General features: G+C 31.9%; 1 protein-coding gene across 2 annotated transcripts in view; it reads left to right on the top strand.

Annotated features, from left to right (window-relative positions):
• Nucleotides 1-20,400, top strand: part of IBTK (inhibitor of Bruton tyrosine kinase) — a 70,468-nt gene that overhangs the window by 8,507 nt on the left and 41,561 nt on the right. The window contains exons 3-16 of one of the 2 annotated variants that reach the window (XM_045543940.1): nt 878-974; nt 2,080-2,204; nt 6,172-6,282; nt 7,505-7,675; nt 9,510-9,627; nt 9,714-9,894; nt 11,887-12,010; nt 13,868-14,045; nt 15,522-15,696; nt 16,873-17,475; nt 18,349-18,435; nt 19,283-19,365; nt 19,454-19,491; nt 19,954-20,050. In XM_045543940.1, coding sequence (XP_045399896.1) covers nt 878-974; nt 2,080-2,204; nt 6,172-6,282; nt 7,505-7,675; nt 9,510-9,627; nt 9,714-9,894; nt 11,887-12,010; nt 13,868-14,045; nt 15,522-15,696; nt 16,873-17,475; nt 18,349-18,435; nt 19,283-19,365; nt 19,454-19,491; nt 19,954-20,050 — 2,188 coding nt within the window. Of the gene's footprint in view, nt 1-877; nt 975-2,079; nt 2,205-6,171; nt 6,283-7,504; nt 7,676-9,509; nt 9,628-9,713; nt 9,895-11,886; nt 12,011-13,867; nt 14,046-15,518; nt 15,697-16,872; nt 17,476-18,348; nt 18,436-19,282; nt 19,366-19,453; nt 19,492-19,953; nt 20,051-20,400 lie in introns of both variants that reach the window. The other variant, XM_045543939.1, reaches the window with a different exon arrangement.

The raw sequence follows: 20,400 nt of genomic DNA, 5'->3' as shown, positions 1-20,400 counted from the left end.
ATAAATGTTGAAAGTCTTATTAAACAGTCAGCAAACATTAAAAGTTATTCTTGAAAAGAAACAAATTTTATGTTTAAGCAACTATAATGACGTAACAATAATCTGAATTGAACATTGCTTCCCCTCCCTCCCACACCCTCCCCCAGTTATGTTTAAAGACAGGAAGAAGACAGAAAAGTATGTGGATAGGGATGGGATGTGCTAAGGCATGTTTGAATTTGAATTGTGGATATTAAAAATTACAAAGTACTTTAAATTCCTACTTAAAACACTCATATACACATATATTCAGAATTCTTTTAGAATCAATCTATATGTGATTTATAAGAGATTACAGACAAAAATTTAAGTAGAAAGATAAAATATATATCACACAAATGGAAATAAAAAAATGTAATTGTTTAATATCAATAATAGAATTCAAAGAGATGGACACAGATGATCACATAATAAAGAGTAAATCCTAATATAAATATTATACTACCATTGCCTTGAAATCTTTATAGATATTATCTGTAAAGATACATACGGAGTATGGCTCTTTAAATGCAAAAAGTTATGTGTTTACAGGTACAGATGTAGTTAGGGCCTTGTAGGCAATCAGATCTGCCTTACTGTGGAAAACTTTCACATCTAGTTAATTTTCATTTAAAATACTACTTATTTTTTCACATTATCTGGTCCTGCCTCATTCCATCAAGAATTGGATATTTGATTTCTCTTAGTTGTTCTCTTCTGTGTGTGAGAGAAAAGTGTGGAGGGTATGAGAAATGCTTGTTATTAAATGTTTATTTTTTTTCAGTGTATTTATGGGCTTGATCATCTGACTTTTAGTGATTATGGGTAAATTGATGATGCATTTTTTTTCTTTTTTTAGCACGGTGTTAGCCTGTATATTCAAGATAGAGAAGGTTTGTCAGCTTTGGATCTTATAATGAAGGATAGACCAACTCATGTAGTATTCAAGAATACTGGTAAGAAAATTTCACAAATGTATTCCATTAAGATACAGCTTAGAAAATTTTAATGAAATTTTATTCTTATTAAAATAGCTTAATAAAATTAAGATTTATTCATATGTGGATATCTGCAAAGAACTTTTACTTTGGTATTTGTTGGGTGATATTTTTAGTTTTATATTCAGGACACTTTGTTTTATTTTGTGTTTTTAATTTTCAATCCATATTTATGTCTGTAAGAGTAAAAATGAAAGCTAAAATGGGAAGGCAGTTAGAATTGTAACTACTAAAAGTAATTGATGTCCATCCAGAAAGTAACATCAGCATTTGAATAGAAGGAAAAAGGAATGGAAATGATTATTCTTTTATCCATGCTTTCTAATTTCACTTATTCCTTCAATTTGTCCTTTGAGCTTTGGAAGTGTGAATTGGCAGAAAAGGAGAAGAGATTTAAATGGGGCACTGTATAGTTTGCATTTAACTAGTGAGCAAGCTAAGTTAGGGCACATTTCATTTTTGTTTCTACCTTGGGCACTGCATTACAGGGTAACAATTGTGATTTCATTCTAGGACTTTATCAGTCTTACAAAATAAAAATGAAGATTTATATCATGAACTTAGTTGTGACTAAGTTGTATCCCAATTTAATGAGATATTACCTTAACAAACTATTGAAAATTAATGTTTCTGTAGAAACAGCATCACGTTTGCTTTATTTAGAAGCTTTTTATATGTGTGGATTGATAACATCTTACATTTAAAATAACTATGTATATTATTTTCATGGAAACTAAGTAGATACGGCAGGTGGGGTTTTTTCTTATTTGGCAGTTAAACTTTAGCTGCTAAAGAAACAAGGAACAAATGTTTGATTGCTTACATTGAGACATACCTGTACTATGATTTGGATTTACTGATTTCTATTTCTTGAATTATCTAATATCATATTAATGGATTCATGATTTTAAAAGAGTATTAGCTTCTAAATATGGTGGTTAAGTTAGTTTCTGTAAAGAGTCATTTTTTAGGTAAACTTGATTAGTAGAATATATCTGTAGTTGAATTAAACTGGTAATTGTTTTAAGATATAAAAGAGTATAAAGACAAATTTTCGTTGTAGATCCTACAGATGTCTACACTTGGGGTGATAATACAAACTTTACCTTGGGTCATGGAAGCCAGAATAGCAAACATCATCCAGAGTTGGTGGATCTGTTCTCCAGGAGTGGAGTTTATATAAAGCAGGTATTTGGAAGTATAATCTGCATACTTTTAGAGATTAAAAAGCACTTTTGTATTTGATAGTTCAGCTATTCATTTGGATTATGTTAACTTTGTTTAAGGTACAAATAGCATATTTAATTAGCTAATCAATCAACAGAACTTTAGTAATTCTATTTTAGATTCTGTTAGCCTTAGTCATATTTAGACTGCATAAAATACCCTAAAAATGTGAGATGTTTGTGCAAGCAGTGTTAGAGATTATAAAATACTACACAAATATTAATTTAATTTTAAGAAGGTAGAGCTGCTATTAATTTTTTAGCTTTTGTTTCTATTTAACAAAAATTAGAATTCTTTAAGTTGTTTCTTAAGTGAATTTGTTTTTGTAGCTCATTGGTTTTTTTTTTTTTTTTTAGAGAAAGTCTCACTTTGTTGCTAGAGTGAGTGCGGTGGTGTCAGCTCAGCTCACAGCAACCTCAGACTCCTGGGCTTAAGTGATCCTACTGCCTCAGCCTCCCGAGTAGCTGGGACTACAGGCATGTGCCACCATGCCCGGCTAATTTTTTCTATATATATTTTTAGTTGTCCAGATAATTTTTGTTTCTATTTTTAGTAGAGACGGGGTCTCGCTCAGGCTGGTCTCGAACTCCTGACCTCGAGCGATCCACCCGCCTCGGCCTCCCAGAGTGCTAGGATTACAGGCGTGAGCCACTGTGCCCAGCCTTCATTGTTATTTTTGATAAGTGAATCTGAACCTGAGGTACTTTTTGTTTTGTTTTGGTGGTAGTAAAACAAAATAATTTTAATTTAGAAAACAACACACTTTCTGCATTTTTTTGGTAACACAATCAAGTTTTTATTTTCCAAGCTATTTATCATGAAGAGAATGTGTTCAGTCAGATGTGAAGTTGGCTACCCAGCAATCTGGTCAGGCTGTAGGATGTTTAACTCGAGGTAGAGTAGACTGCCAGCCATTCTAAATGTTTTCACATGGACGAGCAATAAATAATTAAAAATTTAAGTCAAAGTTCTTGGGCAGTAGATAGAACTAGAATTTCATCACCTACAAAGACAGGCAATTTTTGGGGGAGGTGGGGTTCAGCAATTTGCTGTCAGGTATTCTAGGCATGTGTGATGCTCATTCATGAATTTGAGTTCTTAAATGTAAGAAATTGTAGAATTTTACTTGATATAATTGTAAAGGTTTGGTCTTTGGTTTTATATCCTTATACTGGATGATATCTTCTACTTCCATAGATTCTGCTACTGATGACACTCTCTTTCTTTATAACACTGTGTGTGTATATGTATAATTTATATCTCTAGCCTCAGCCTTTCTCTTGAGTTCCATTTCAATTGTGCTTTGGACATTCTTTCAAAGTATTTAAATTTAACATGTATGAAGTATTATTTTTGCCCCTCTTACTTAATTTTTAATGCTGTAAATCTCAGTTTCTAAATCCTGAAGATTTTACCTCACAGTATGTCTGTTGAGTTCATCTCTGTCTCATGAACTGTCATGTCTTTTTCTAGTTCCTTCTTGGACAGTGACAACAGGATGTCCTAACTTGGCTCCTTAGCTCCATTTTCAACCCCTATTAATATTCTTCTCTAGAATTATTGTCTTAAAAAAGCCAAGCTAATTATGTCTTTTCCTACTAATTCACCTTTGGATAAAATCCAGACTCTATTGGTTTGGAATGTAAGGCCTTTTTCAATCTTCCTAAATTACCATTTCAGCTTATGTTTCGCGCAACTTCCTCGTTGTATTCTTTCCGCATTTTGAAGTTGATAAAGCTACTTTTGACCCAGAATATGAGGTTAGAGTGTTTTATTCGTACAGTACTGGCTCTTCTCAACTTTCACCTAATTTTCAGATATGATATTCATAACAAACACTTAGCTCAGTTCTGAGATTGAACTCTCAATTTTTAGGTCTATTTTGACTACATATGCCTGGTTTGCCTAGGACAGTTCTGGTTTGTGATTATTTTCCTGGTGTAACTGTTAATATCTCTTTTCATTCTCAAAAATATTTGGATTATAAATTATATGGCCACCATATTTAGGGCTCCAGAGAACACTGTTTTTTAAACTGAAAGTCACAACCTAATGGATCATAGTGAGCAATTTAAGAAAAACTGAAATGGAACTATTAAACTCTAGAGAATATTAAATTTTGGGAGGTCAGGAACAGAAGCCCATATAGGAATGAAAAGTGACTAGAGAAGTAGGCAGTAGAATGGTGTCATGAAAGCTAGGATTCTGGTGGGCCATGTACATAGACCTGGAAGGAACTTAAGATGACGAAAGGACTCAGGGTGAGCAGGAATTAAAAGACTGGTGTCTGAATCTTTAGTGAATGTGAGGGAGGTGACCAAGATAGTGAGCAATTAGAGCAGGGCAGCAAATGTTGTGTTGCTCCCATTAGTCCAAAGCCTTTGGACTATTGCTGGTAAAAATTTCTTTTTACACTAAGCTTGAGCAATTCCTCAGAATTCTTCTTAAAATGGTTATCTACCCATTAGCAGCCAGTAATGATTGATTAGAGTCGGAGCACAGGGAAGATGCCCGATTAGTCACCGAAAAACAGCTGATTCTGTGGTATGGTACCAAATGAATTAACTACCATAAGACAGAGATTATGAATATTAACATTATATATTTCAGAAAATTAAGGTAAAAAACTGTGCTCAGTTGTCTCATTTAAAAATTTAGAGGTTTTAAAGTTGGAGGACTTGAACTGTCTGGTATCACTGGTGGTTTAGTAGTAGAAATCAGAAATTATAGAATAGCATTCTAATACTGAATGAAAAATTGAACAAAATATATTGTTTCTGACTTTATAAAGTGACTTTTTTCCTGACAAACTATAAGTTTAAAAAATAAATTTGAGTTTTAATTTTAGACTTCTTTTCAGGTATTTGTGGTACAGCTAAATGAGATAATGATCTCTGCGTTACTTTTTTTGATAGTTTCATTGTGTTTACAGAACTCTGAGTTGTGTAAGGATGTGTGTAAATATTTAGAGTTTGTTGTTCAGGTTATGATTTTCGTATTTTCTGAAGGACCTTGACTTTCTGGCAAATTATTCTAGGAATTCTGTATTTCTTACTCATCTTTTTATAATCCTAAGTTAGAAATATTTATAGAAGACATAAGAAATATAAATGCAAATAATTTTTAAAAGTAAGAAAAAATAGTATTAAGGTAAAATGAGTATAATGCTTAGAAAATAGCAAAATGCGGCCCAAGGGTTAGATATATAAGTATATATATATCTAAAAGTGCTGATGATTTTCTGTTACTGCCTTCTGCTAATGCACTTCTATTGCTTCAGTATCTTTGTCTTCTAGAGTATATGAATACATAAGTTTGTGTGTTAGGAGGCAGGGAAGATGTTGGCAATGAGGCAGATAAGGAGAAAGGAAGTAGGAAAGAGAGAACTTGAAAATAAATATAAAATGATTTAAGGCCATATAATGGTATTACAGATAAGTTAGATAAAACAAGAACATACTGCCCCTCAACCCCATGTGTAAATGGCATTGTTGTTTTTTAAAAATACTCTTAAGGTGTTTCTACTATTTTTATTAATAATATACATCACTGTTTGGTAATCTTTATGCTTCATATTGCACTGTGTTCAATTCTTGCTGTTTGGTATTTCATGAAATGGGAAAACAACTGGCTGCTACTATTTATAATTAAAGACTTAAAATTTACATTTTTCTTTGTTTAATCCCTTCTGTAGGTAATACATGCTGAATTCCTTTTTTATTCTTTTTCCATATGTTAATGGTTTTGGATATAATTTTAAAATAAAACATAGGTACTTTTTATTTTTATTACAGAAAATATGTATAGAGAGAATAATCTAATGAATCCCCCTTACGCATTATCCAGTTTAAACAATTAACATTATTTCTTTTTTATAAAATAAAGGTTATTTAGAGAAGTTTAATAATATTTCCTTGTTTTCCCTTAGGTGGTGCTTTGTAAATTTCACTCAGTGTTTCTGTCTCAGAAAGGGCAGGTTTATACCTGTGGTCATGGTCCTGGAGGTCGATTAGGTCATGGAGATGAACAGACATGCTTGGTAATTGAAATATCATTATACTGTTTGGTAACTTAAGTAAAACTTTGATAAACAGGAAGCTTCAGTTAAATAAATTTTTTTTCCCAACTGTAAGGAGAAAATAATACACCTATTGAGAATAGATTTAAAAAAACTATTACTTTCCTGGTATATTGTGTACAAATTAAGGATTTAGATACAGTGTAAAGTTTTAAAGAAAAGTAATATTTTGCTTACAGCAAATATTGAATCAGAAGAGTATATAAATAAGCTTTACAATATTTCTAGAGTTGAAATTTAAAGAGGCAGACTGTAAAACTCTTCTTGAAACAGTCAGGTTTTTATTTGTTTTTAACTTCTCGTTAAAGTATCTGTGGTCTAAAAATTGAGCCAATATTTTGATTGTATAGTCACAAAATTGATTTTTATGCTAATGAAACTTAGTGCTAATTGGAAGAAACCTAGTTTATTAGCTATCAGAAATTGGCTCACTAGGTTATTTTTCTGATTTTTTTTTTTTTTGAGGGGACATCTGATATATATATCATCTATTGAAGGTTACTTTAAAAAGGAGGGAAAACTATAATAATAGCTTCTAGTTTTGAGGGTTTATTGTATTCCAGGCATTGTTTATGCTTTTCATACATAATCATTACTTTAACTTAAGCCTCACAACACCCCTGTGAGGTAAAGGCATTATTATCTTCATTTTATGCTTGATGATAATACTAGTAATAGCAATCATATAGATTGCTTGCTTTATTTTCTGATGAGGAAAATGAGGTACAGAGAAGTTAAGAAATTTAATTGATATCAAATAGCTAGCAAGTAGCAGAAGAAAGATTTGAACCCAGGACAGATGACTTCAGAAGAATGTAATATTGTATGTTTGGTTACTCACTGAAGGAAAGCGTTGATTATTTTTTTCCCCCTCAAGATACCAATGAATACTTTGAAGAGCTCCCTTTATTCATAGCAGACAAATTTGCACTTGGTGTATAATAAGGGGTCAAAAAGCATTTGTTGAATGATTTCATTGAAATGTCTTACTGGGCTTACATATTTTGCACATAAACCAGTGACCATGTCGTTTTAAACTCATCTGCCCTTTGCTGAAATGTATAATTTACTTATGATAGATACAGCCATATATCAGTCATGCCATTTTGGGTGTAGTATCCTCATAGTCTATTTGCATTTCTATATAAACAGTTAATATACTAAAGTTAATTTTACTTTGTAGATCCCTAGGCTTGTGGAAGGACTAAGTGGACATAATTGTTCCCAAGTGGCAGCCGCTAAGGATCATACTGTTGTATTAACTGAAGATGGATGTGTTTATACATTTGGTCTAAATATTTTTCATCAGTTAGGAATTATTCCTCCACCTTCCAGTTGTAATGTACCCAGACAGGTAAAGTTCTCTTTTTTAAATAATGAGACTATGTGCTATAAAACCTACGTGGACAAAAAGATGTGACAAAGCTACTTATTTTACTTACATTTTTTAACTTCATCTTCAATGATATATATTTTCTTTATTTTCCAGAGGAGAAATTAAGTATAGTGCACATTAGTATTTATTTGGAGTAAGAAAGAAAGCACTTGGGAAATTAGATACTCGGGAGATTATTACCCACCAAACTGTCCTACATTCAACTTCTAAGTATCCATGAGCATTGGGAGGTCCAGATATTTTTGGTTTGAAACTTAAATAGGTTTTAGGCCCTCCTTGAGAAAAAATATGAAATTTATCGATACAAAGGGGACTAATGCAAGTGAGGCACCCAAAAACATAAATTTTATTTGCTTCATTAAATCTGCCTCTGCACAGATGTCATCACCAGTTGATGTGAAGGGACATGGGTTCAAAAGTCACCATTTTTTGTTCTACTTTCTCTCCTCCTCACAGCCACCACCAGAAGATGCCCTTTCCCCTACTTCAGGGACCTAGTACAAAGAACTGGGCTGGTGCTCTAAATTAATATTACTAGAATCATCACCTATAACAAATGTGTTTTCAGGTCATAAAATTTTGTATTTTAGATATGAAATCTCTTTATTGATTAAATCCTCTAGGTTTAAAATTATTGTTATATTTTTTATTAAGCATTTAAATCCAACATCTTTGTATTCTGGATGACTACTAGGAATTACCCCAAAATAATTTGGGGTAGTCTCCAATCTGGTACTTTTTTAGAATATCAATTTTGTGCAAGCAGCTGGGGAATTTATGGATATTTAATTGTGCTATAGACTTCTTTAGGAATGGCAAATAGATTTTACTCCCATTTTAATTCTCATCATGTGGCTACCCTTGGAGCTCTGGGTTGATACGGACATGTTTGATATTCTCAACTGGGGCCAGTTTTGACCCTCGGGTCATTTGGCAAGGTCTTGAGACATTTTAGTTGTTAAAACTGGAGGTGGGTGGTGGTGCTACTGACAGCTCTAGTGGGTATAGTCCAGAGATTCTGCTAAACATCCTGTAGTACACAAGGCAATCTCTCAGAACCAAGAATTATCTGGCCCAAAATATCAATAGTGCCACTGTTGAGAGACCCTGGATATATCAAATTTGAAAGTGTCGTGTTTTCTAATAAGAATTAGAATGCCTGTTGTGCATGTTGCTCATTAGAAAAAAATGAAGGCCGGGCGAGGTGGCTCACGCCTGTAATCCTAGCACTCTGGGAGGCCGAGGCTGGTGGATTGCTCGAGGTCAGGAGTTCGAGACCAGCCTGAGCAAGAAAGAATGAGACCCCGTCTCTACTAAAAATAGAAAGAAATTATCTGGCCAACTAAAATATATGTAGAAAAAAAAAAAATTAGCTGGGCATGGTGGCACATGCCTGTAGTCCCAGCTACTTGGGAGGCTGAGGCAGTAGGATCGCTTAAGCCCAGGAGTTTGAGGTTGCTGTGAGCTAGGATGATGCCACGGCACTCACTATAGCCTGGGCAACAAAGCGACGCTCTGTCTCAAAAAAAAAAGAAAAAAATGAATAGCCAAAAAATTTTAATGATTTGGTGTTAATACCTGACAATTTTATGTATGTTAAAACTGCAGACTGAAAGTGGCTACATTTTGTGTTCTGTGAAGGGTTTGGTTCTCAGCATGAGTGCTGAGGTTAGTGACAACCACCATTAGAACTTGAGGGTGGGCACTGACATACTAGTCTAATGGATCTTTGACAATTGTACTAGGTCATAGATACATAGTAAACTGCAGTCTTATTTGCCTTTTTGAATAGATGCAGGCAAAATACCTGAAAGGAAGAACAATCATAGGAGTAGCAGCAGGCAGGTTTCATACAGTTCTATGGACTAGAGAAGCCGTTTACACCCTGGGACTAAATGGTGGACAGCTAGGTAAGAAATCTTTGATGAAAATATCTAGAAAATAAATTGGACTCTTAAAACAGATATTTTGTGATTTATTTGTGTGATTTTTTTAGGTTATTTACTAGATCCTAATGGAGAAAAGTGTGTAACTGCTCCTCGTCAAGTCTCTGCCCTTCATCATAAGGACATTACCCTGTCTTTGGTTGCTGCAAGTGATGGAGCCACAGTCTGTGTTACTACAAGGGGCGATATTTACTTACTTGCAGATTATCAGTGCAAGAAGATGGCTTCTAAGTATGTGTGTGTGTTTCTGTGAAAGAAACATAACTTTAATAGTATTTTAACTTTCCAAGCAAAAATCTGAGTATCAACTTTGTGTTATGCTCTGTAAATGTCAAATGGAAAAAATTGGGGGAAAATGTCAGTAATTTTTGTCTTTGATCTTTGTCTTTTGGCAAGGATTCAGTGAATATATGTAAAATTTTTTATTTGTAAAATAGTATTTCTGAATAATGTTTTTAACATACGGTTCAATATGGCCTATTATATGGTTTTTTTTTTCTTCTTTTTTATGCTTTGGGTGCACAGAACTAGATTAGTCGTAATTCTTGGTTGGTGACACTGTCATCCTTGGTTTATGTGTAGCCTTTTTTATATCATGCTTATTTATTTTTAAAAAAGTAATTATTTCTTTATTTTAACCTTCTCTCCAGACTCTGTTTATATCTAACTGTCATATTTTTTATCTTTGTGTATGTAGCCTTTTGTTATCTGAAAGCACGTTACAGTAGGATGCAGTAAACTAGCAATTAATTGGCTAACCAAAAAGTCAGAGTGGAGGATCATAAAGTTTTAAGTATGGATGGGTCTGCCAATTGGAGTTCGTTGTCTTTTTGTATAAACCATACTCATAATGTGTCACCTGTGATTTCATTTTGAATGATTTAATGAGCAATTGCTTAAAAACAATTGTGACATATAGTACAGAATCCTATATTTTTATTACATTTTCAGTCTTTTGTAGTTGATTAATCCATATCTGATTGGATAGCAGTTTTTTACTGCTCATATTTATTGTCATTCCAAAGTATTCCACTTTTACAGAAGTTTTTCAGGCTAATGTTTCATTAGTTTATATACTATTTCATTATATAATTATGCTAATAAATACAAGTACAGAAATAGGTCTTTGCACAATACAAATGATTTTGAAACAGTATTGTTCAACTAGCGGAAACAGTTATGTGGAGGAATTTTAGAAAATAGCCATCTAACTTGGAAAGCAATTTGCAATTTAAATTTGAATGAAATAAAATGTGCTTTTGCTGATGTAAAAGAGATGGTAACTTAATAAACAGATACCATCTATGAAGTTACCTGAGCAGAAAATGTCAAACATCAATTTTTCACAACTTATCTTCTCTGTATGACAACTGGAAAGTTACTTTTGACTTCATTTGTAGGTATATTTCAGTTATAGAAACATGAAAATGTAAACATGCATGTTTCTTAGAACTGACTAAATAGGTTTTTTCCTCAGCTTGAGGTAATTTGTGAGCTGTTAGGTTGTATTTTTAGTTAACATTTGTAAAATTTGCCCTTATAACATTAGAGCACATAAATATGAGTTATATCCAAGTTTTCACTAAGAAAATCCTTTTGTTACTGATTAAGTAAGTTACAATATAGTAATTTTGAAGAGTATTTTTTTCTTTAACGCAAGCAAACTATTTGAAAGGGAGTATAATCATTGGAGTAGCAGCAGGCAGGTTTTACACAATGCTGTGCACATCAGATGTACAGATAGAATGAAATGTGTGGCTAATGGGTGAATTATCAAATAGCAGTAGAGGTAACTTTCATGATAGCTGTATCTATTTAAGATTGGCTATATTTGAAATTAAGAATTTCCATTTAATTTTTAGGTTTAAAACTTATCTTTTCTGTTAATATGCAAATACATTTAGGAGCTTATAGCCTTACCAGTTATTTAAAATCCAGAATGAATGTGTGCATTAGCAAGCAAGTCTTTAGGTATTTAATGTGTATGTTTGTGTGGGTAAAGATGTTTGAGAGGAAAGGACTTTCCATAGAAAAAAACAGCCACTTCGTAGGGGAAACTTAGGGAACGAAAGGACTACGGATACCAAAGACCAAATCAGTTTACTTCACCTTTTACAATAATTACCTACAGATTATTTTTTGAATAGAAATTTCTTTAAAGTTTAACATGTGTATTTTAGAGAACATACTAATCTAGGATTTTTTTTTTTTTTTGTCATCTAGACAACTGAACTTAAAGAAGGTTCTTGTGTCTGGTGGTTGTATGGAATACAAAGTTGATCCTGAACATTTGAAAGAAAATGGGGGTCAAAATATTTGCATTCTTGCAATGGATGGAGCTGGAAGGGTGAGTATATATTTATGTAAAGGTGTATAGTAGTCTTATTCCCAGTTTATAGCTATGGGAGACCTGATAATATGAAAATGCACTGGTATGTTAGTGATGACCTATTGACTTTGTTACTTATTTTTGACATCCAGTACTAATTAGTATGGAGCTTCTATTTCAGAGGAAGTATGACGACATTTAATCTAATATTGTACAGTACTGATTTGTTAAATCGTAATTTAAAATTGCATTTATTGTGCTTAAAATGAAAAAGTTGTTGAGTTATTTGGTATAAATACTGAGTACTGATAAATGATATTGAATTGCATAGAAATACGTAACTATTCTGACAGTAAAGATTAAGCAGGCAATATTACAAATTTGATGCAGAATTGGAAATTTTTTTCAGATTTTGTTTTATACAAATGTATACATTATCTATATTTAGAGATTATAACTATTCACATTATAGATAAAAGATAATTTACTTCTCAATCACTAGTATATAAAGATCCCATATTTCTTTTAAGTAGAGTTCTCATTTTGGCTCCTTGTGCTAACATATCAGTATATTTCTCTAAAATAATTAATTTGAAGTCTATTTTAAAATTATATATTTAAATATATACTTACCATATAACATATAAAATATTTAAATTTAAATATATATTTAAAAATATATATTATACATTAGTAACACTGAAAAACTTATACACTGCAGCTAGAAAAATAGCTTACTGGTTTTGCTTATAAAATAAAAAAATGATTTTTGAGGTTTATAGGGGCTGTAAAACTTGACATTTTAGAAATTGGAAAATTAATTATAAAGCTCTACCTACTGATTCGTTACAGGCATAAATTCTGCAGTTGATAATATTCATAGAGGGAATTAGTTTTAAGAGTTAGAGCTCTAATTTGTACTAATGGAAGAAAATAAGGGAATGGGATTATATAAAAGAATTAAATATAAAAAACTTATATTTGACTTTGGGATGTGTTTTCACTTATACTAATATCCATGGATATAGTTTATACTTCTGGTTATTTACTTCCTGCAAAGTAGTCTCACTAAGAAAAGCAAGCTCTGAAGGAATCAGTCTCCATCAGTATAGTCTTTTTCTGTGTGTGTAAATAAGTTTTGAGTGATCTTGGCAGATAACATTTTGTACTTTAGTTTTCTTAACTTGATTATGAGGGAGTTGGACTTTTAAAAATCAGCAGTTCTAAATTTTCAAATGAAATTGTACTTGGAATACTGACATATGAAACAGGTAAAAGAGTTGCTGCTCTGGGTGAAGCTGGATTTGGAAGCCTGACACCTCGTTTTATCTTCTTATCCTTTAGCAATAGTCCTCAAGCCACTTCTTAGGAACTCTGAGGTTTGCAGAACCATTCGGAACCATTGAACTCTATTCCAATTTTTCTATCTCTAAGATTTTGTTATAGTTATATAATTGAGTTATGCATATATCTGTTTTTTTTCCTTGAGAGTAAAGTTTGGAATTTCAGAGGGTGATACTCATTTTTCTTATAAATATACAGCACTACAGCAAACCTGACATCCAAATTTTAGCTTTAAGATTTTGTTTTTCTTTATTATTGCATTTAATAGCACTGAAAATTACTTCTCCTTAAAAGGAGTGTCTTTGAAATAATTTTTAATGCTTCATGTTTGCTTAATGTGCTTTTCCAAAAGACTTATTTCTTTAGAATCATCTTGACTTTTATGGTATCTATCTGTCTTTTTCTGTGGAAGAATGAACAGTGAAACTTACCAATTAGAGCTTGTATTTTGACAGTTTTGTCTCTTAATTTCCAGTTTTGGTTCAAATGCTACATTGCTTTATATTTCAATGTGATTTATATTTATTTTAGGTTTTTTGCTGGAGATCAGCCAGCAGTTCTCTGAGGCAGTGCCGATGGGCCTATCCACGTCAGGTCTTCATTTCTGATATTGCTTTAAGTAGAAATGAAATTCTGTTTGTCACACAGGATGGAGAAGGATTTAGAGGGAAATGGTTTGAAGAAAAAAGAAAGAGTTCTGAAAAGAAAGGTCAGTTATATATGTGGATAGCACATAAAAGTACCTTTTAATTAACCTTTAACAAGTATTATTAGGTTTTACCCTTATGTATTTATGTATTTATCTTTGTGATTACTTTGTTTAATGCCAATTTCCTACTATAATTTTCTATTACTCAGAAAATTATAAACTATTCTTCAAAATCATAAAGCTACGAAGGAATGATTTTTGGATAATTTATTGATTTGTTATATGTCTTTTATTTCTTTATAGATTATTCAAGTCTGTAAACATTTAAGATATATTTACTATGTGCCAGACAGATATAGGGTGAGATTTTAATGATACAAAAATATATAAGATGGGCCTCTGTTCTCAGGCATTCCTCAGCTTGTAGGGACAATAAACATGTATGTAAATACTTAAAATTCACAGAGACAAATGCTAATATGAACTTACTAAGTTTCTTGAGAGCATAGAAATTGGAATAACCAGTGTCAGGGGAATATTAGTAAAGCCACTTAAGACTGATACAGAGTAAATGTGAGAGAGTAACCAGAATTCAAGTTTGACTTGCAAATATTGGAAGTCCTTGGAAGTATGTCTTAGTCGTGTTTAGTGATCTGAAATTAAATCCATGATCTCATGCTCCCACAAGTGCTTCTTGGTGCTATTTTAGTAAGTGGTTATCTCTGACGCTCAGATTCCCTCACCCTGTACATTCAATTAGTCACCAAGTCTTATTACATCTGTCTAAATGTTTCTTACATCTTTCTACTTTTCTCCATATTCATTGCTACAGCCTCAGTCTGTATCATCTTTTTTCTTTTTCTGAACTTAAAGTAACTCCTTAAATGGCCTCTTTGTATCTATTCTTTATTTACATTTTTTCACACTATAGCCAGAATCATTTCTTTATATGCACATTTCTTGTCTATGTGGAAACAGTATATACTTTGATTTTATAGCTGTGATTTGACTTGCAATGATATAATCATTTAATGTGTGGATTTTCTGCAGAATTGTGTCCTACATAAGGGTAGGGACATGTTTATATTGTTCACTACTGTATTAATAGACTGATGTGTATAACAGTAGTATAGTATAGTTACTCAGATATTTTCTGAATAAATAGAGGAAGCAAATAAACAAGATTATGAAGGTACTAAATTTATATATTTTTAGTATAAGTTGAGGAATTTTAAAAGCTAGTATGACACTAGATTTGCTTTTTAGAAAGGTAACTGGTTGCAGTATGGAGGATGTGTTTGTTGGAAGGGATAAAATCATGAATTGAGAATTGACTCACCAAAAATTTCCTATATAATACAACAAATAAATTTCGTGCAAAATGTTGAAGAGAGGATGTAGTTCTACAAAAGGACTTAATATATATAAAAGATGTTTTCCTATTTTCCCAATTGTTTTTCTATTCTACTTATTCCCAGATCATTTTAATAGTTTCTATAAAGCCATGGTTAATGATATTTTTTTTCTCTTTAGCAGATATTTTATCAAACCTTCATAATTCCTCATCAGATGTGTCTTGTGTCTCTGATATAAATAGTGTATATGAAAGAATTCGACTTGAAAAACTTACTTTTGCCCATAGAGCTGTTAGTGTCAGCACAGATCCAAGTGGATGCAACTTTGCAATCCTGCAGTCAGATCCTAAAACAAGGTATACTTATATATATATATTAAATTTCATTTTTAGAAGGAACAATCAGTGCGTTTTCTGTTGTTTTCAGTAGCTTCTGGTACAAGTGTAATTGAAGAGCTATTGCCAAGTCCCGTAGAGATTCTTAGACATATAATCATGTTACCAGGATAATCCAAAGGTAGAATTTGTTATACTGGGAATTATGCATGTTCCCTTTAGTTTGTAAACTGAAATTTATTGAAAATATTGAAGATGTATACATAAAATATATATATAAATATATATATATACCCACAAAATTGGTCTTTATGATGTACTCTGTGTTCTCAGATTCTGAAAAATGTATTATAAATATTTCTTTCACAATTGGCAAAAATATTTGACCCTTGAATGTGATGAGAAGTGACAGGAGAAGAGGTGGTCTCTAGGGTGGTATAAATCCCAGTGCAAATCGCCTAAGTCATTTTATTAGAGAGATATCAGGTTATAGTAAATATCAAGGGCACTGTTGATGAGGGAAGAAGTTCTAGAAGTAAAGTAATCATCCATCCTGGTTTGCCCAGGTCTTCCCAAGTTTTAGCACTGAAAGTCTCATCTCCTAGGAAACCCCTCCGTCCAAGGTAAACCAGGAGGTTTGGTCCCTCTGTTCAGAATGGTGAAATTTTGGTTGGGAAAGTATATTAATAATTGAATTCTCACAGTACTAAAAGAACAAGGGTTATGGACTGATTGAGTATTTATCTTTACTTGAGTGTCTGACCTATGCTGGCGTCTGGGACCTGAAGTATTTGCCCAGTCCTCTGTATGTTTTTCTTCACTTGTAAAAGATGTAAAAGAGGAAGAGGTTGAGAAACTATGCCTTTTTTGAATGTTTTTAGTTATATTTTTAATTATTTAAAAAATTTCTATGAAACAGCCATTTGAATTTATATTTTTCCGGCATTTCCTTGTAGAAATAGAGAACATTTCTTCTAAAGGAAAACTTAATTCTTATCATTTTAGTTTGAGAGAAGAAAACAAATAGGAAAAGGATGATATAGTATCTAAGACTTTGCAGTATTTTATATTTTAGGAAATACCAAATTTTCTAAGTTTTATAAATAATAAAGTATTGCATTTTAAAAGGAGAGTTGGCTAGTTATACTTTTTTTTCTATTTTTTTGAAAATATAAATTATTTTTGTTTTGTTTCTAGCCTTTATGAAATTCCATCTGTGTCATCATCATCCTTTTTTGAAGAGTTTGGCAAACTGTTGAGGGAAACGGATGAAATGGACAGTATCCATGATGTGACATTTCAAGTTGGAAATAGAATCTTCCCTGCACATAAATATATTTTGGCAGTACGTTCTGACTTTTTTCAGAAATTGTTTCTTTCAGATGGTACTGCTATAGAATTTACAGATGTTTACCGGAAGGATGAAGATTCTACAGGATGCCATCTCTTTGTAGTAGAGAAGGTTCATCCTGACTTGTTTGAATACCTTTTACAATTTATATACACAGATACTTGTGACTTTTTAACTCATGGCTTCAAACCAAGAATACACGTAAACAAAAAACCAGAAGAATATCAGAGCACTCTGAATTCTCATTTGAATAAAATGAATTGCTGTGAAGATGATAATAAGAAATCAACATTTGAAGTTAACAAGAGTAATCAAGCTCATACAATTAGTGAAAGGCAGAAAAGTAAACCTAAATCTTGTAAAAAAGGAAAAAGTGTTGGGGAAGATGATCCTGTAAGAATGTTGCAAAATGTTGCAAAGAAATTTGGCTTCAGTAATTTGAGTAGTAGGTACGATTCCTCCTTTATCTGTTCTTGTACCTTATTAAGTCGTTCTTTTAAAAATCCCCCCCCCACACTTTTTTTCCTTCTTTGTTTTTCTTTCCTTCCCGCTCTCCGTCCTCCCTTCCCATCCTCCCTTCCTTTCTTTTTTTGGGGGTGGTACACTGATAGGTCCTTCCTTCATTTTCTGGCAGAGCTATTTCTGTGGCACTCCCTGGAAATTAAAGGATAGGAAAGGCGTTAGTGGGGTTGAACTCTCTATGTGTGTTGGTGTGTGTAAGACAGGGATCTGGAGTGGTGGTATGTGCTAGAAAGAACTTTGGAGTTAGAAAGACTTATATGTCATGTCTCAGTTCTCTTGTCACTGGCTGGGACAAATTTGTTAGTTTCTTTGAACCTTAGTTTCTCAGTATATGAAATGGAAGGGATAATGTTTACTTCATATTGTTAGGATAGTTTTGTCATATAGCATATGTAAAGTGCCAGTATCTGTCACATTATAAATCAGAGTCTTTGGAATTCTCTTTTTTTAAGGTATTTATTAATATGTTGCTTGTGGCAGTATAACCTTACTTTTGAAATGGGAGCAGGGGAGGAGTGTATGTCATGTTTTCTGTTTAAAAATGATGAAGGACTTTGTATCATGGCTTTAATTTGCTTTTTGTCAATAATGATTTTTAATATATTTTTGAATTCTAATTAAATTGAAGAAAAAGTACGGTATTTGTTTATCTCCGAGTGGGGTTTGTTTAGATAGTTTTCTAGGAGATACAATTTTGTTTAGATGTTAGCTAATTTGTTGGCTTTTTGTTGTATGCTTGCCTGTTTATTTTGGCAGGGAAATATATCCACTAATTGTTAATTTTTATCTATTATTCATAGGTTAGATGGAGTCAGATTCGAAAATGAAAAAATTAATGTTATTGCTAAGAAAACTGGTAATAAACTGAAGCTAAATCAGAAAAAATGGTAAGTTAGGAAAGGAAGATAAATTTTTCATCTCTAGATTTTGGCACATAAATGGAAATAGAACTCTTCTTACAGACATGTGAACCAAAATGTGTAGGTAGATATCCCCTTACCTTTTCTAGTCTTCTTCATTTCTGGAAATGTTGGGGAGCTGTTGAGGTAAGTGGATAAAATATTAACTTCTGAGTAAGACATTGAAGGAGTACATTTCTTTCTTATTACTTTGTAATAAAGATAGGAACTTTTAATTTTTATTTTTTCTTGCCTGTATTTTGTGTCTTGTTATAATTAGAAAATGTTATTAATGTTAATCCCCAAACCAAATTAATTATGCATCTTCATCGTTGTGATTATTTTCTTTAGTATAAAATTTTTTTGATAATAAATATACTATTTTAAATATGTTATTAAAAGTTTTGTTTTTAGATATTTGTACTGTCTATGTAGGTGAAAAGTTTTGGAGAAAGAGAAACTGTGGCCATGTCTAGACTGTGCCTGGCACAAAATAGGTGAATAAGTGAATTAAAGAGCTTTAAATATGGTGTCACTATGATATTATTATGTTGTTATTTCGCCTAGAATAAAAAAAGGAAAATTAAAAAAAAGACTTTTCTGAATATTTCTCTGTGCTCGCTTTTTCAAGTATTGTCTTTATTGTGAAGCCCTTATTATCTTCCCTGAGGTGGAAGGAGTTGAAGTATTTATTTGTACATATTCCTGCAAGTTGCTTGTTCTCTGCCACCTTTAAGAGAAAATCTAAAGTTAAGCCAAATCTTATAACAAATTTTCCTATTTACTAAATATGTAAAGAAATTGCTCTTGCTTCAATTAAATATTTTTCTTGCAGTTCATTTCTGTGTGATGTGACCATGAAATCAGTGGATGGAAAGGAATTTCCTTGTCATAAATGTGTTCTTTGTGCTAGACTTGGTAGGTACACTTTTTGTTAGCTAGTGATTATTTGTTTTAGTATTGTTTCACTATTCTTAATTGCTTTGAACTTTTTTTTTCCTTTTAGAATATTTTCATAGTATGCTGAGTAGCTCATGGATTGAGGTAAGATTTAAGTAAAAAGCACCTAGGCTGGTAACTACACTTCTTTATATTTTGGGGAAATTATACACTAAAGAAGTTCAAAATTGGAAATTGATGATACTTTAACTCAGTTTTTCATTTGTACTAATACTTTATTTATGCTTAAGGCTACTGGAAAATAGCAACATTTAGAATTTAAAATTATTTGTAAAATCTACTTAAATTTTTCTATTATTATTTAGAAATACAGTAGGAATACTAATGTGATTCTTGTTTTCTGAAAATTTCTTTGTTTTTTTATGTTATGTTTTAAAATTAAATATATAGTTATTTTAGCATTGTGTCGTATAAATTTTATGTTCTTTTGTATTTGATGTGACTTCTTGTTTAAAATTTTTTGTACTAGTAACCTAAATTAGAACTTAATAGTATTTTATTGTTTAAAATGAATTATTTTACTTTATGTTATCTTACTTTATTTAGGCTTCCAGTTGTGCAGCTCTGGAAATGCCAATACATTCTGACATATTAAAAGTTATTTTGGACTACCTCTATACTGATGAAGCTGTGGTGATAAAAGGTATTAATTAGAGTTAGGACATTTTAGATATTTCAGATGTCATGAAATAATGATAAAACAACATGAATCTTCATTTCTACTTGAAATAAGCTGTCAGTAGAGGCTTAATTTAGAATAATCAATAGGGGTGATTATTAACAGTAAAGGACCAGAAAAAGAAAGTTTTCATTACCCTTGTGAAAATGAACTCTTTAAGAAGTACATGTAATGGTTGAGATTAGATTTAGCAGTTCCATTTCCAGCTACTTCTGTGATTGAGATTAATGAATTGACAACAGGGAGTATAGTTGTGACAAATATTCTATGTAAGTTTTTTCTTGCCTACTTTTCCCCTTCATGATAACATATCT

Source organism: Lemur catta, chromosome 2 (assembly GCF_020740605.2).
Source record: "Lemur catta isolate mLemCat1 chromosome 2, mLemCat1.pri, whole genome shotgun sequence".
NCBI classification, from domain to species: domain Eukaryota; kingdom Metazoa; phylum Chordata; class Mammalia; order Primates; family Lemuridae; genus Lemur; species Lemur catta.
The sequence above is the reverse complement of the archived record's forward strand: the minus strand, read 5'-3'. Positions and strand labels throughout refer to the sequence as shown.